Genomic DNA, 19,004 nt, shown 5'->3' on the forward strand with positions numbered 1-19,004 from the left:
CAGGGGTAGAGCCAAGCCGCTGCCTACCGAGACCTATTCTTCATGTTTGACAGCAGATAGGAGACCTACCGTTAAATGTTGGAAGAGCCACGCTCTCAGGATATTTGTGGCGACCTTCGGGAAGATTCCGCGTTTCTTCTGGTTCTTTTTACCGTTCGTGTCATCGTCTTCCTCGCCCGTACCCTCACCGGAGCCGATGCTGGCGTTACTCGCGTCACCTGATCAAAACAAAAAGCTTTGAGAACTTAGGAAGCAAAGGGCGAGATCCTCTTGAATAAATTGTTTTGTTCATTTAGATTTGCCGAGCAGACGAGCCCGTAGCTTTTCTGAGGATAAGCTCTAACCTGGAGACTTCTGAGTTAATAACGCCGCACTTAATATATAATAATATACTTTTACTGGTGGTAGGACCTCTTATGAGTACGCGCGAGTAGGTACCACCGCCCTGCCTATTTTTGCCGTGAAGCAGTAATGCGTTTCGGTTTGAAGGGTGGGGCAGCCGTTGTAACTATACTGAGACCTTAGAACTAATATCTCAAGGTGGGTGGCGCATTAACGTTGTAGATGTCTATGGGCTCCAGTAACCACTTAACACCAAGTGGGCTGTGAGCTCGTCCACCCATGTAAGCAATAAAAAAAAGAAAAAGAGATGATCTTTGAAGAATCATGTCAATACTACCCATCAAGAACGTGATATTGTTAAAGACAAAAAATGTTAGTAATGCGGTATCAACCCATGGATTTAGGTATAACTAAACATTCATAGCATCACGTTAATATAATGGAAAACTCTCGTTTTTCTGATTGTATTTTTGTACCTCGATTAGGACGTGATGTGGATTTTTGAACTTGTATTGCTTGCGTCGTTTAGTGCGTCCCGGAATACCTTTGAGACATCGACCTCATATATCAGAAAGGATGGCGCCATTCACGTTTTGTATGAACCGTCGGCCCATGGACAGACAGTTAAAAAGAAACTAGCTAAAATCGCAGACACAGAAACTATACCGAGAGCTGTGCTTCGAAGGCGTTCAGAAATTTAAAAAAAAATTTAACTTAAATTACAAAACAAGAATACAAAACGTTAAATTCATTTATAATTTATCACCAGACATCATCTCGGTTGCGTAGCGCATAAAGCTAATTACACACAATCGGAACGGCGTGCTAATTGCGACACGCACTTCTAAACGGTACGTGTGCGCGGAGCCTTATCTGCGCGCGACTTGAATACGGAGCAGGCAGAGTTATGGCGCTGTGATTGGCTCGTTCCTAACCGCGACGTTCTTATGGTTCAGACCAGTGGTTCCTTAACTTGCCGATATGGATTCAAACGCAGACCCAGTGATTCCTAAACTTGCCGATACGGATTCAAACGCAGACCCCGGTGTAGATTGAGCCTTTCGACCAACAATATGTCCGGTCATCGTTTTCATCGAACCCGACGCTTGCGACGAAGGGCTTGACGAGAAAATTAACCCTCAGACACAGCCCACTGAGTTTCTCGTCGAATCTTCTCAGTGGGTCGCGTTTCCGATCCGGTGGTAGATTCTGCGAAGCACGGCTCTTGCTAGGGTCAGTGTTAGCAACACTCCGGTTTGAGCCCCGTGAGCTCACCTACACGTTAGGGTGAAGCTGAAATAGCCTCTCAAGGCTATCAGCACATGTAAAAAACAAAAATCCATCAGGTCGGACGCATGCCACATGTGTCGACATCTAGATGTCGTCGTGGCTTAAAGGATAAAACGTCTGGTCCATTCGAGCGATACACCTTAGAACTCACATCTCAAGGTAGGTGGCGTCATTTACGTTGTAGATGTCTATGGGCTCCGGTAATCACTTAAAATCAGGGGGGCTTTGAGGTTATCCACCCACCTGCAATAAAAAAAAAGTCAAACTAATTTCAAACAAAAGACGAAACGTCACTGGCGCCCCCTTCAAATTTAACAACACTAATATATCCGTGGGCCCCATAAAGTGTACTGAGTCCCGCTCTGTAGTAAATCCCGGCAGAATAAGATGTCCCTGAGATTTCTAGATTGTCCATTCTAAAGATCAGATATGGAAGTTAAATGCAACGCTCACAAACGTGTATTTGTGTGAGCGTTTGTACGTACGTGCTATCTGTGTTTTAATTGACTCTGTGTACTAAAAATTGTTTTGACCTGGATGACGTATGACATTTATGAGACCACTAGCCGTACTCGCCCGCTTTTCTGGGCATTTAAAATTACCATTATTATTTATTGTCATTATTATTAGGGAGTCCAACACTCATATAGCCTATTAACCTATCCATTAAGTACACGTATTTTCTACATGGATACCAAGTTTCAAGTCAATCGGATGCAAGGTTCAATAGTTATAATGGATAATCCGTAAAAACCACTGTAGATTTATAAAATAATAAGTAGTGTAGATTTTGAAATTATTTCTCATGTCATTTTTTTTTTTGTTTTATTGCTTAGGTGGATAGACGAGCTCAAAGCCCACCTAAGTGGTTACTGGAGCCCATAGACATCTACAACGTAAATGCGCCACCCACCTCGAGATATGTTCTAAGGTCTCATCATAGTTACAACGGCTGTCCCACCCTTCAAAACGAAACGCGTTACTGCTTCACGGCAGAAATAGGCGGGGTGGTGGTACCTACCCGTGTGGACTCCCAAGAGGTCCTACCACCAGTAAAAATTATCAGATCAGAATTTGTATTGTGAGTACTAATTTTCGAGAGACTAGTTTTAATTATTTAATTTATTGTCAAAAGCAATGTTTAATGTTTAGGAAAGATTATGGACGGAATCGTATCTGTGCTGCATGTCGTCTTATCTAATGATGCGTTCCAATCTAAATGACGCAGTACGGAGTGGACCTGATTGTCTACATATAGAATCATTTAATCGCATTCTCTGTGCTTATCCTAATATCATTAAAGAAACAATTGTCGAAATCTAAAATGTACACAACGATTTCCACAGCTAAGCTCCGATGAAATAACAACAAAAATGGGATTTTTACTGGTGGCAGGACCTCTTGTGAGTTCGCGCTGGTAGTTACCACCGCCCTGGCCTATTTCTACCGTGAAGCAGTAGTGCGTTTCGGTTTGAAGGACAGGGCAGCCGTTGTAACTACTATACTGAGACGTAGGACTACGGTAGGCAGCGGCTTGGCTCTGCCCCTGGGATTGCTGAAGTCCATGGGCGACGGTAACCACTCACCATCAGGTGGGCCGTATGCTCGTCTGCCTACTAGGGCAATAAAAAAAAATAAAAAAAAAAAACGTTAGAACTCATATCTCAAAGTGGGTAGCGGCATTTACGTTGTAGATGTCTATGAGCTCCAGTAACCACTTAACACCAGGTGAGCTGTGAGCTCGTCCAACCATATCTATCTATCTATATATATAAAAATGAATTGCTGTTCGTTAGTCTCGCTAAAACTCGAGAACGACTAGACCAATTTGGCTAATTTTGGTCTTGAATTATTTGTGGAAGTCCAGAGAAGGTTTAAAAGGTAAATAAATTTGAAAATGCTCGGAATTAAAAAAAAAAAACAATTTTGTTTTTCCTTTGATCTGTACCCGTCGGATTCCTCTTGTTTGTTTTAAGTTTATTTTATACAAAAGTTTAGGTCTTTTATTTCCCGATTGAGGCACTACGAAGTCTGCCCAGTCAGCTAGTATGCAATAAAAAAAAATTTAGAGAAAAAAAAACAATGTCAGATTGTCGTCGTTAATAATTCAGTAAGTTTCCTTGCATCTTACTCGGCGGGTACGAGCAGGCCGGCGCGGCAAGCTAACGCGAACACGATAAACAAATTAGCGTGCACTGAGCCGTATCAAAAATTCATCTCTACACGAACAAATCGAATCAGTACGTAGTTCGAGCATCTCTCTCTCTGTCTGTTCTGTAATCCTGGTAGCCTGTACGACTTTAAAAATTTATATTCGCACTTACTTAAGACGTAAACAATCGTAGTCCTAATTTCGAGAGAAAACTCACGATTTTCTCAAGGAAAGCTAACTGATATGAGTGATTATAAGATTTTTCGTGAAATAATTTGAAATTACTACTGCGCTGACGGAGATGCATCAAAAACATTTATTAAAAAATGACTTTTAAGTTTCTGTACACTAAGCGACAATTTCGTAGGTAAAGATCTAATATCTATATATTAATACGTGAAGCAAAAACTTTGTATCCCTTTTTACGAAAATTGCGCGAACGGAGGAGTATGAAATTTTCCACACTTATAGAGAATATAGAGAAGAAGTGCACAATGCTAATATTTTTTTTAAATAATGCATAAAAGATACATTAAATCAATAAAGAAAACATTACACACACTACCATGTATTTGACACATACACATATACTCTTTGTTTATTGTCAAACTTTTGTTATTGCATAAAGTCTGTAGTCAAATTAAAAATAGGTTAGTATCGTTTATCTTTAATATTACGAGTATTTGTCTATAGTGTAGTCTTGGTGAAATCTGTAGCAATAGGACCATAATAATGTTGAAACTTATAATTTCAATTAATTATAGTCGAATTTCGACTACTGCGGGACCACTAGTAATTTGTAAAATGACATTTAAATCATTAAAATATTCATAGTAGTAAACCGAATACGTCAAGTTCGTAGCGTTATCGATAAAGCATTGAACTCGGTGGAGAGCAGTGGCTGCGTATCTCATTCGACCGGTGGCATGCACATTGTGATGGTAATGGGGGCAAAGTAATAAAATTACTCTTAGGCCATTACCCGCCGCCCTAACAGTTGCATCCCTCGATACAGGGCGTTATAAAACGCAATAAAACAGTTTGAAATTTGACGAAAACGGCAGGATTATTGTCTGTGTAATTGTTTTACGTGAGTCGTGACTTGTCGTCTGAATTTACTGCTTTTAAATCTGTTTCGTTTGGATTGCTTTTTTAACAGGCGCGCCGGTCGTCAGAGATTTAAATAAATGCTTAAGCACGAATTGAAATCGGATAGCAATTTACTGGTGGTAGGACCTCTTGTGAGTCCGCCCGGGTAGGTACCACCACCCTGCCTATTTCTGCCGTGAAGCAGTAATGCGTTTCGGTTTGAAGGGTGGGGCAACCGTTGTAACTATACTGAGACCTTAGAACTTAAGATATAAGTTAATCTCAAGATGGGTGGCGCATTTACGTTGTAGATGTCTATGGGCTCCAGTAGCCGCCTAACACCAGGTGGGCTGTGAGCTCGTTCTCCCATCTAAGCAATAAAAAAATAAAAAACCAAAATCAGATACATGTTATTTAAAGAACCGAACTTGCTATCCATGACCCTTATGTATTCACTATCGCGCACACTCGTTGCCAGCATCAAGACTCCATCTTGCCAAACCCGTTAAAATCACAGCAACAGTCTAAGCATTCAGCAAAGACGACGAAAGTTTATCAGGAAAATCACCCTGTACGAACTCGCAACCGTGCAAAATCAGAGAGTGCAGTTGTGTGATGCAACATTGTAATCCCCTAATTCATCTTAGTCCCACGCACACAGCCACCCCACCCCTATTGTTCGCTAATACACCCCCAAATGAATGTATACAAACATAGATTCGTGCGAAAAGTCAAGAGATGCAGTTAAATTAACTTAATGTAATCGAATTCGGTGTTACGATCGCTTCAGGAGAATCGGCTGGTTTTCTTCAAGTTTTCGTTTTTTTTATTCCTAGTAGAAGTTTTTAATCCCGATCATAAAAAATATTGTTTTTTACAAAAAAATTACAATTGAATGATACTTTAATCTTGGAGATGATTTTAGTTCGATTAATTGTAAGGTCATCTATTTGTACAGTTTTAGTCTTGCGTACTTACGAAGCAATTTTAAGTCTTATACACAAACTTTTGTAATTAAAACAAAAACAAAAATAATTTTGCTTGCTTCTTATCAATATTAGCCGATCTGTCTATAAACTTTTTCAATTCAAGGTAAATTGCATTACCCACCTTGAGAAATAAGGACCTAATTGCGTTTTCCTCAACAGTTTGGTTCGAGTTAACTAATATCACGATCGAGTCAATAAAATTATGGTGCACGACCGCAACATTGTTGGCAAGGTTAACAGCCATTGAGACCGCAAACAGCACACATGTCTAATCCACTCACAGCGTCACTATATCCTTCATGCTTAAGAATAAGAACCCATGAATCCTTAATGGATTTTTTTAATGACATTTATTTTTTGGTCTTCTGTTACATAAAATATTTGGGTTTTCACTGAACCACTGAGGGAACTAAAGGATGACAACTCTAAGAAACTGTAAGTGAAATCCAACGCATATCCCCTCATGCAGCAAATGCAAATATTTTCGCTAATTAATAAACCGAATTCTCGGAGGCGCTGTAATGTCTGCATATTCATGGCTTCAATTATGAACAAAGCGTATACGCCATAAGCAGCGAAACAGCTCATTAGACGTGATCTGCATGGTGTTTGCTCCCATGGCGTTTGTAAGCCGATTGGCAGTAACCCGACACCGAATCCTGGACCCTCGTGTGAGGGCACGCGTGCTGAACGGAGGGGACCGCGTCGTTGTGCGGTTAGGGCCTTTCAAATGGGAACTTTGCGATAGTGCTCCGCGATATCGGTTTGTTTTGTAGTGGTTTTTGTTTTGTCGATTCTTAAGGGAGACACAGATCTTTCTGGCGGTGCTTCCACTATGAAACCAATTTAGGTAGATCGTAATTTTTCTGTCTGATGTGATGAGATGTTAGAGTTATCTAGTGTTTTTTAAAACTTTTACTCTAATTTGGTTATGAACCGAGTCAGTGAGCAGTGAGAATGGGCCAGACTCTAACATTTTAAAACAGATGTCTAATTACAATTATAATCACAGTATTTGGTGCTTTAACCTTTTTTAACTGTAATAATTCTTTTGTACATGTGTTTGTCACTAAACGACTGAACTGATTTTGTTCATTTTTGTGTCTTTACATAGGACCTTATTAGTTTAGATGCACAATTGAACCTGTCATGTGACATTTCAGTCGGGTACTGGGTTTAGTTTACATTTAGAGCAGGCCATCACCGGCCGGATCGGCTGGTAATACGGTATAAATTGTACGGTAATGCATTAATGTAATGACTATTCTTCAAATCAGACAGCTTCGCATAAGAAACAAACCGTTTGACAGTTTCAAGTGCTGTTGTCCATTTACCCTAAAGTACGGGGCATTAGCAATGGAGAAAACTGTAAAATGAGTAATATAAGGGAAGCTATGTTCCTTTCCAATGATCCTGCTCGCGATTTCGGCAGGCCAAATTACAAAAACAATCATATCGCAACGAAATACTTACGAATTGAAAATTTTCGAAACATCTCATGTACCACACAATCCACATCATTAGGCTCATACAAAAGCCTGTTTTAAGAACGGCCTCGTGCTCTGCCACTGACACCGCACTCCTGAGAGATTTATCGTGCTCCCCGACATTAGTGCAGGGAGTAGACTGCAGGCCCTATCGAGTTACGCCAATCAACTGGAAGCGACGCCAGTGATGACCTTTATATATCGATATTTTAATAGTTTCTTAGGGATCTGGCATGACATCATGTGTTTTGCCAGTCACTTTATATTGGTGGTAGGACCTCTTGTGAGACCGCGCGGGTAGGTACCACCACCCTGCCTATTTCTGCTGTGAAGCAGTAATGCGTTTCGGTTTGTAGGGTGGGGCAGCCGTTGTAACTATACTTGAGACCATAGAACTTATATCTCAAGGTGGGTGGCGCATTTACGTCGTAGATGTCTATGGGCTCCAGTAACCACTTCACACCAGGTGGGCTGTGAGCTCGTCCACACATCTAAGCAATAAAAATAAATAAAAGCTCACTCGCGCCGAAATAAGTTAAGTTAAGTTTCTCTTACATCTTCAAGTAAGGTTGCCACATATACATACTCTGTACGGAAATTGTCAACGAGATTCAACTACAAGATGAATATTCCACCGTCCTTATACGGGCAGGAGAAAAGCTAAATAATAATTTGTTGAGAAGCAGATGATTCTAGAATATGCCGGCCTGTATAATTGTTAATTTATCGATGATGACAAACCGTGCGACTCCGGTGTCGATGGTTTCGAGATGGGACCCCGTCCCTACAGGGCGACAGGCACGGTGTCGTAATGCGCTCGGCAATTTGATGGATTGGCTTCTTTGCAGTCCCTATTTGCAAACGCCCTTATCTGGACCAGGGGGAGGGGGCTAATTAAACCCACCACCCGAGTACAGGGGACACTTTTAATGCAATTGTTTTTTTTTGTCGTAAAATGGTGAGGAGAGAAAACCGTTGATATATTTATGTGTGTATATTCTAAGCGCTCAATTTGAATTGAAATGTCATCTATCTCTACTGCGAAGCAATTAGATTTTATTGGACACTCGGACCTCATATTTGAATGAGATCTATGTAGAAAAAGTTTAATACTGATGGTCGTGATAACGCAAATTTGCGCCCCTTAGAATCAAAAGTAGACATTTTTTCTCATCGGAGCTGGACAGGAATCCATATTCTAAGTTTATAGTAGGTTTTTGACGTTTTGCATCAGTATAAGCGTTCAATAAATAAATCTCGTTATGCCTAAATCAACTTCATTGTCTAAGAGCCACAACGAACGAATATTGCTGACCCCGGACGGGGTATATAATTTATTTTTTATTACTTAGATGGGTGGATGAGCTCACAGCCCACCTGGTGTTAAGTGGTTACTGGAGCCCACAGACATCCACAACGTAAATGCGCCACCCATCTTGAGATATAAGTTCTAAGGTCTCAAGTATAGTTTAATCCACATATTTTTGCAATGTAGCATATGTCCTGTTCAACTCCATTTTAGATTTTCTATACGAGTTATTATATCCGTTACTCTTGTAGTATTTCAATGCTGTAGTTCACTCTTCATGTATTGAAAATGTAAAATTAATCCCCCAAAGCTCGTAGAGCTGTCGCTTTGCAGTCCCGCGCTTTGACGAAACGCTGCGTCCGCTTAATTACGGGTCGGCGTAGCGCGGAAACGCAACGCCGAGCGTAACGACCGCTACGCCGCCCGTAATGAGCAAAACGACACGTTTCTGACGCGGCATCCGCCTTACTGTTGTATCATCGTTGCCGGCGAGACTTCATTAATTGCAACATACTTTTTATTGACCTATTTCACCTGTGTTGAGCAGCAGACTTAGTGACAAAATTCGAAATTTGGAAATAAGAAAGAAGACAAAAGTAACGGATATAATAACTCGTATAGAAAATGTTAAATAGAGTTGGACAGGACATATGCTACGTTGCAAAAAAAATGTGGAGTAAACAAGTAATTTCATGGTATCCAAGAGGGGACATCAGAAGACAGGGGCGTCCGAAAACAAGATGGAGTGACGATATACGTCTAACCCTAGGACCATACTGGACCAGAGTTGCAAAGGACCGAGCTCAATGGAGAGAGCTGAAGGAGACCTATGCCACGAGGCACGCAGAACTGCGAGATATATTATCTATACTAATATTATAAAGCTGAAGAGTTTGCTTGTTTGAACGCGCTAATCTCAGGAACCATGGTCCGATTTGATTTGAAAAATTCTTTCAGTGTTAGATAGCCCATTTATCGAAGAAGGCTACAGACTATATAACATCACGCTAAGACCAATATATGAGGAGCACCAATAAATAATGTTTCAAAATCGTGGTTTTAATCCCTTTTGAGAGCTTCCACTGCATGCACTGCGGAAACGGTTAAAGTTTCGCTAAAGTAACATATGAGAGTCTCTTTTGAAGTCGGTTAAAAAGCGTGATTTTGGTACCTTAAAGAACTCTTTAATATTCTATTATTCAAAAATATTTTCACTTTCTCCGTAATCATTTACGGAGGCGGGTAAAATTTAACGTTTTGCCAAAGTAACTATTCGACGCGGACGAAGACGCGGGCAAAAGCTAATAAGAAATAAAATGTATAAGCACAAAAATGTTAAATTTCATCATGCATGTAGTTCGGAATTTAAAGGCTTTATTATATTATTATTATTATTATTATTATTTAACCTGTGTATTTAAGACGTACTTTCTACGTATTTCGGATTACAACGGACTACGGATAGCTGATATATTGACATTATGTCAACTGGACCATTCTACCATACTTTTAATTTGCAATTTCACCATCGCCAAACCACCTTCGCACGTGCTAAGCCGATTGAACACATATTATATTTTATCGAAACGAGATTAAAATCACTAAAAAGCACTTAACGAGCGGCGGTTACTAAAATTTTTAATGGCCACAGCCAACAGCTCACGTCTCCGCGATTACGCATCGAAAATTAGTTTAATAACTCGGATCGCGGATTGAACCCGGAACGGCCAATTAAGAGGGAATAACAGTCCCAACGATCCACCAGATAGCCGAGTTATGGGGTGCTTTTATAGCGCATTAAGCTTTACGTAAGTTGCGAGACGGGAGCTTCGCGTTCGGTGCAAAGGGTTTGTTTTCGAGATAGACAAGGGAATTGTTCCGAAGAGTCCGTTTGTCGGTTTAACGATGAAAGCATTTGATATTACTGATTATAAAAACATATTTCTAATTTAAAGGATAATATATAAAAAATTAAAACACGCCAATGATTTAATAGACAAGTTTTTTTTTTTTATAGCTTAGGTGGATGGACGAGCTCACAGCCCACCTGATGTTAAGTGATTACAGGAGCCCATGGACATCTAAAATGTAAATGCGCCACCTACCTACCTTGAAAGTCCATGAATTCTTATTGTTTTAGGAAATTCGTTTTAAAGCTTGTGGTGAAGAGTGCTGACGAAAGTTGAGCTCTGACCCTGTCTTTTTTTTTATTTTTTATTGTGTAGATGGATGGACGAGCTCACAGCCCACCTGGTGTTAAGTGATTACTGAAGCCCATACACATCTACAATGTAAATGCGCCACCCACCTTGAGATATAAGTTCTATGGTCTCAGTATAAATACAACGGCTACCCCATCCTTCAAACCGAAACGCATTACTGCTTCACGGCAGAAATAGGCAGGGTGGTGGTACCTACCCGTGCACTCACAAGAGGTCCTACCACCAGTGTCTGATCATCATCAAGTGTCATATTAGACTACGATCACTTCACCTAGCTTCAGCTGACCACACTCATCATCATCATTCTTTCCTATTACCCTCTGCTTGGGTGTAGGGCTCGAATCAAATTTTTCCATTTATATCGGTCTTGGGCAGTCTGTTCTAACTCCTCCCACGTCATGCCCAAGACCCCTAGCTCCTGCTCCACCGAGCGACGCCAAGTTGTACTGGGGAGGCCTCTCTTCCTTTTGCCAGACACTTTCCAGGTCAGTGCTGACACACACTACATGCGTATAATGTATTAAAACAATTTGGCCCGATTTACATTCTAAATCGATCCTAATTTGACAAGCTATTAAATCTACCTTCTCGTTGCGAACAAAACGAATTAAAATAGTCCGTTAAAAGACCCCAAAATACCGTGGGTCCGCATTGATTTCAATTTGAATTTTAATTGAGGGATATTAAACATTTTACATTCCACCCCTTGCCGGGGGGATTTTTGCATATTTTTGACCCCGGCTCAGTCGTTTTGGGAGTCGATAAAAATCGCATATTTTAAGAATACGGTGAGGCGGAGAGATACCCGCCTCTCATTAAGCCAGATACGGGTAGGTACCGTATTTTATTGGTTATCCAGGACCCGGTGGAACTCTTGGAGACGTACTTTAGATCGGTATGCCTTATCTTGCTCCTTTATTTCCAGAGGTTTTAGGGAACTTAATTGAGACTTGAACACGGAAAATTTAATATATTTTTTAAAAAAATCATTGCTTATTTTGAATATATTCAATTCGAGAGTGCGATAATTATTTAATGTTACGCACTGCATCTTACTTAATATCTGATTAACTAAAAACGTCTGTCTCTTGATTTCATAAGATTATTAGGGATGAAAATTTACAAAATATAATCGTCATATTTATGCTGTTCCGAAAATATTTTATCATCTAAATTAAAACGCATTCAAGTGTAAAATGAATGTTGATCTGCCTGCCCCAGTGTCGAGTTAAATAAAAATCAAATTCACTAGAGGAATTTTAGCGTAACTTGTAAATTTTCAAATGTTTCAAGACGTATAGAAAGACAGCTTTATTGAAAAGCCACATTTTGAGACAGTCAATTTCAGTGCAATATTTTACAGATTTGTTGCTCAAGGCGGTATCTTCCAGACAACAAGATTGGTAGGGGAAATATTAAGGAAAAAAAGGTTTGCAAGTTCTTTATAATCGATAAAAGAATTTAAACCACTTTGGGTATCTCTATACTTGAGACCTTAGAACTTATATCTCAAGGCGAGTGGCGCATTGTATATGTCTATGGGCTCCAGTAACCACTTAACACCTAGGTGAGCTGTGAGCTCGTCTACACATCTAGCAATAAAAAAAAACATATTTGTAATAAACCAGGTAACTTACAAACAAACAAACAATTTCTTGAACATATATAATTTACTTTTTTTTGTAGATGTGAAGACGAGCTCGCTACTCATATGATATTAAGCGGTCACTATAGGTCATAGTTATCAGAAGGTTGCGTGGGACGAGGCATTCACCGTGAGTTCAAATTCCCAATTCCATGTATAATTATGTTGACAATGCTGCAAATCTAGGAATCACTAAGAAATCTAACAATGCTAGACCCGTGCTAGATTTAGCCCTGCTCTTCCTAGGACTAGTATTTGCAAGCTCTCTCAGGCTGAGCTTAGTGAGCTCGCCTATCAAACCACTGAAGTTGGAATAGGCCCTTGAGGCCACCAGCGAATAATAGGTAAGGAAAAAACACAAATCAACCCACGTCTCGTTTTTTTACTGCGAATAAGTATTTCCCACGCGTTCATAAAATCGTTGATGCGTATTAAATTTTTTTTTACAATAATAATCTTTGGCAAGATATAAAAGATAAATAAATAAATAATAGAGAGAGTTATTTTAATAAAAGTTAAAAAAAAAGGAAAGAAAAATAAAAAGCATCGCCCACACGAGCTCAGACCGGTGATACCAGGATGGCATCAATTTGAAGAAGTGTATGGACGTATAATAATAATAAATGTTTTATGTTGTTTGTATTTTGAAATTGAATATTTTTAAGAAATCCAATAACTTTAGAACCGCTTTTGTTCAAATCTTGTATTCACAGATTACTTCTATGATAAAATAATAAAATAGAATGGATTTTTATTGCCAATGGTACTTAATGGTTGCTGCAGCCCATTGGCATATCAATCAACCTGTGGCATACGTGCAACTTGAGATAAAAAAGAACTCTGTTATTCTGTATAACAGCTATCCAATGATACCAGGATCGCATCGATCTAAGGAGGTTTATGGACTTGCAAATAAGTTCTTAATTCAAAATTGTCATTTTACCGAAATAACTACAACTCATCAGCACACTATAACGTCGATGTATCACCGTGTGAGGTCATGTGCCGTGTTAAAGAACTCCTTGCGTTCATGATAGCCTGGTACTTGAAACGATACACTGTAGCGTCAGTGATTCATTTGCGGTACGATCCGCGCTTGTTCATTGCACGGATGAGCTAAGTACGCTATTTTAAAGCTATTTAAGCTATAAACTAGTATGAGCTGGCTGTTTGGGGCTCGGACCGTACTAAGCCACCCCTCGCTCGTTAACTAAGAGAAATCAATGCCGAAATCAATCTACACAAGGTAAGTGTGAGAGCTGGAGCGATACTAATATTGAAATAAAATTCGATTAAAAATCTACTCTCGACGTATAAAATATGGTATATTTCTGCCTGCCCGAAAAACACGACTTTGTTTGACACATAATTCGGATTACATAGAATATATTAAATATTAGATCCGAAGTTAGTTAATTTCGCAAATAAAAATATAAAAAAAAGGAATGAAAACTTCGTGCATTATAATAAGAATTACATATAAACTACATGCATCCATGGACAATGCAAGAATACTTAATAATTGTTGCGAGAACCTTACAAAAACAATACACAACTGCGCAGAGCAGTGCTAAGAAAAAACTCTAGTTCCGGCTTGCAAAACTAGCAATAACAATTTAGAATACTAAACATCGCTAAGCAGATGTATTTAGCTTTACCCTAATCGGTATTTCCAGTCAATAGCGATCGCTATCAAATGTCAAACGAATACTAATCGGCTCAACGCAGCCGGCACGATAAACCTACCTAATAATTCCGTGACCGTAATGAGAAATGCCTACACGGAATTAGGACATCAATACAATTCAATGTTAGACCATAGCTAGTTCCCGATATTTTCCAGAGATGGCGCTAATTGCACTGCCCATAGAGATTGTGATCATTTTATTGCGTGATGTCTCGTATTGCTCTTTTTTTAGTTAATCTTGTTGAATTAATTAATATCTACAAATATTTAAATTACCCTGTGAAATACAATACGCAAGCGTGTTTTTAATCAATACGATCCGTCTTCTAAATTCAAATTAAGCTCGTTCGAATTACTTTGAATTTCGAAGGGCTAATTTAGCGGACAGCATCGTGATTACAAATAAGGCTGGTCATAAACTGTGCGTTTTATGAGAACGGCGACGGAGCGCATCCACTGTCGTGGGTGCCGAATAAATCAGATATACACAAATATTACTGTCACTCGACGCACACATAAAACGAATGGAATTTGGCAATTGCAACGTCTGTATCGAGTATATTATAGACGAGCCGGGAAGCAAATGAGCCGTTAACTATTTAAAACGTCATTGAAACTCTTGTTATTAAAACGGGTATGCGAAATCAGTGATTTAGTCGCTAAATATAGAACGGTTCGAAAGACGAAAATAAAATAAACAATGCAATAACGCGTGAGATCACGAGCGCTTGTCATTTACACGAAAATAGCTGCTCGAGTGCGCACGCGTCGCCTCGTTAAATGCAATTTTGCGCATTTCGCGAATAATCTTCCAAGATTAAGGGCGGATTGATGTCGGCGCGGTCTCGGTACGCGGCTGGCGACGTTAAGATCTTATTCTGAATTTATCTGATACTTTAGGACCAACGGGTAATTAATATAATAGTCTTTAATACAGCGTATTAGTTTCCATTTTCATTATAGTTAGTACATGAAAATATAATGTACACTTAAAATTTGCTGCGTAGCTCCGCTGGGTAATATTAGTCTACAAACGTTGATGTGGCTACTTGATTTATAACTGACATCTCATTTCTCTTGTTTAAAAAACAATCCCACACGATTTCATAAACTTCCATTATGTCAATAAGTCTTGCCAAAACGCCACGCATCCAAACTCCAGTATTACGAAGTTAAGTCAATCCGAACCGCCGCGTGGGCGTTATAATCTGACTGTTACAAATGCGCTTTACCTTAGGAGCAATGACAAAAAAAAACACATAAGGATCGGAAAACGCGCGGCAAATAACCGCCCACCTTGTTACGCGCTTAAAGTATGGCCGCCGAGACGCCGAATTAAATATAGAACGAATCGGACAGTCTGTCGGATGCTTTATGCACATGTCAAAATTATTAGTTTTTTTTTTGTTAAGGTATTCAAACCGCGATGCCTTGATACAAAAGTAAAAAGAATTTAATTGAATAGGTTTTTTTTTCTCTTTTTGTATCGATGGTTTTCGTATTTTTTTAAATGTGCATAGATGGGTGAACGAGTTCAAGGTCCATTTGATGTTAAGTTGTTACCAGAGTATATAGACCACGTGAATGTCGACACTTATCTTGAGACATACATAGTGTGACAGTTGTCCAAACTCTGCAACCTGGAAGCCGTTATTATTCAACGGTAGAAACGTGCACGTCCTAGTACCCTACCTACCCATACGGGCTGTTAATACACCTTGCCACAAGTAAAATTCTAGACATTCCCTTGATTAAAACCGACCTTAATAATTTGTCTTTAAAATTTAAGGCTTCACAGAAATCTAACCTCAGATTATTGAAAACTAAATATTGATTTCGATATTCGATATTTTTACGAAGCATTAACCGAATGATCGCAAAATAAAACAATACTCAAAATTCATCCAGAGCACTTATTGTCGTTGGCATCGATTACTGTATGTATAGTTACGAGCTCCGGTCAATAGATGGCGCTCGACAAACTATTTGCAACGGTGACGGAACAGTAAGTTAGCTTTTAATTTATGCGCCTTCCACAAAAACTTACGAGAACAAACAAGAGCTTATCTAAATAAGGACGTTTTTAACGAACCGCGAAACGACTTCTCGAGACACATGAGAATTTAACGAAAATTCCTCAGTCATTGAAATGATATGCATATCTTTGTTCAGATAGAGATCTCTTATACGAGCGTTTTAATTCTTTCTAATGTATGACATTGCGGTTAAAATGAGCAAGCACATAACGAGAACGGTTGGTTTTTTTCTTTTTTAAATGTTTATAAAGCGCCATCTATCGATAAATAGCTGAACCGTCGATTCTTGATCGCACTATCAAGATTGTTGTTTTTAGTGGTTTTTTTTTAAGATTTTTGTTAAAGCCTTGATAGACCACCACCACCACGCTACCACGTGGAAGCACTCGACTTTTTTTTATTGCCTTTGTAGGCAGACGAGCGTACGGCCCACCTGATGGTGAGTGGTTACCTTCGCCCATGGACTTCAGCAATGCCATGAGCAGAGCCAAGCCGCTGCCTACCGCTTAATACTCTCCACGAGCCTCGTTTGAAGAAAGACATGTCATAGCGCTCGGGAAACACCGTGGAGGGGAGCTCATCCCATAGCCGGATGGTACGTGGCAAAAAAGACCTCTGGAAACGCACTGTGGATGACCGCCGTGGCTCCAGGTAGTGACTAGCACAGAGTTACTTGGACTTTTAAATTATAACGCCGACCGTACAAATTCCGATTAATTATTACTATTATTCAGATAAAACCTCTACATTGTATATTGCCACTATATATTTCAGCAAACTTTTCGTAACGATCACACGATTTCAGATAACAAGAAATATAATTTAGTATATCTGAGGGTAGATACCGCGATTCTCTCTACTGATCCGAAGCTTACTTGTGATAGGACCTTTTGTGGTTCCGATAGGTACCACCGCCCTGCCTATTTCTGCCGCGAAGCAGTAATGCGTTTCGGTTTGAAGGGCGGAGCAGCCGTTTTAACTGAGACCTCAGAACTCATATCTCAAGGTGGGTGGCGCATTTGCGTTGTAGATGTCTACGGGCTCCGGTAACCAATTAACACCAGGTAGGCTGTGAGCCACCTATGCAATAAATATAAAAAGGCGTTTCAGTTCGAAGCTTTAGATACGGCGGTACCTATACGAGGCTCCAACTGTTGCCTGACTTGAGCACCAGGTGTCGCTGTGTCTAGTTATTGTCCAAACCGCCATTAGCACTCGAACAATAATGTTGAATCTATTTGTAGTGGCGCGACCGCAGCCTCGCCCCGCCCGGCCCTCGTTACCGTCGCTTTACTGTCCGCCGTTACTCATCCTCTAAGTGTTGCGGCGGCGCGTGCGGTCACCGGACACTGTGCTTAAATTAAAAAAAAAGCAAAAAAAAATCCAACGCTTTCCGTTCATATCTGCGGTAATTCGAATTGACGGCTGGCAACACTGAAATTGTATTTTTTTTTTTAAATGCAATCCAGAGGTTCCTTTAAAAGAAAATCAAGCATGTTACTCTCCAGACACTTTAGTGCTTTTAAATGTTTTAAATGTTCAAAGCTTTTTTTCAGTCTTTTTTTTAATTGTCGTGTAGGCAGACGAGCTTAGGGCCTACGTGATGGAGAATGAACCACCGCTGATAACTTTCTTTCACTAAGAATCATACTTAATCTAAAAATTTTCTTTTTTGTTTCATAGATCTTAACTATGTTTCGAATATTTTACGTTTCTCATTGCTGAAGGATTATGGGTTTATTTGTATAAAGAAACAATTGGAAAATCCTCTGCAGCGTGAAACCCCAAGGTGTCTGACTCATGTCTATGAACCAGCATGTGTCATAGAATATGAGGAACTCTGAGCCGCGCCAATTCTGGACAACGATCCACCGGTCCGCCGGGTAACGACACCCGGTGGAAGGTTCACCCGTATCACAAAAATTCCGGGAAACCATTCAGTCAATTTAATTTCGGTATATTCCGGTATATCGGTATATCTTGTCACATTCATTTATGTGCCATTTGCGGTTATAGAATCGTTGAAGACTTTAAAAAGGGTCTATAGAGACATTTCATTGCACACTTCGTTCAGTTTAGATATGTTAATGGTTTTAATACAATGCTTGAGAGTTGCGGAGACCATAGTCTTCGAGTAACGCGTTTGCAGCCCCGGATGTCAATGGCGGCATATCGTACGCCATAAATACCTAATCGTATGCCTTCAATATTGATTAAATGGGCACGCAGCGCTCACGTAATCTCCGTGATTATTTCAAATCGCCGACACATTACATTAGTGGTAATCTCCGGTAATGGCGGCCATGATGGGCGGTGTTGCCAACTAACGGCGCACGAACCGAATTGTGGGAAAATAACACGCCGTTAAAGATTTCAAATTGGATGTTGTAGTTGGTGTTTATTAACGTTTCGCGTGATTTACGTTAACGTGGAATAAGTACGTACGCGTCCGTCTCAGGCCTCTGAGAATGTGTTAAGCTTAATTTTAAACTAACCATGTAATATGTAAAGTAAAACCTATATTATTTAAAACTCTTTAGTTTTTAAAAAGGATTTTTCTTCAGTGTCATGGATTGAAGTCTGTCATTCAGTAAAAAGAGAGCTCAGTTTTGTATAGTTTATTGATACTGTTTACTGTTTAATTTTTAATATTAACTTTAAAAGAGATTAAAAGGGTTTTAAATGGTTATTTTTTTAATATATCACAGAAAACGCAATTAATTAATTTATTGTTTATTCATTCTGAAGTACCTACT

The 19,004-nt window shown here is 39.6% G+C and overlaps 1 protein-coding gene across 1 annotated transcript in view; it reads right to left on the reverse strand.

Moving 5' to 3' along the window:
• hth (Meis homeobox homothorax) overlaps positions 1–19,004 on the reverse strand; it is a 347,668-nt gene that overhangs the window by 131,065 nt on the left and 197,599 nt on the right. The window contains 1 exon segment of the mRNA XM_089738552.1: positions 70–218. Within this exon segment, the coding sequence (XP_089594678.1) occupies positions 70–218 (149 nt within the window).

The sequence above is a fragment of the Bombyx mandarina genome, chromosome 25 (genome assembly GCF_030267445.1).
Source record: "Bombyx mandarina strain Sakado chromosome 25, ASM3026744v2".
Taxonomy (NCBI): Eukaryota; Metazoa; Arthropoda; class Insecta; order Lepidoptera; family Bombycidae; genus Bombyx; species Bombyx mandarina.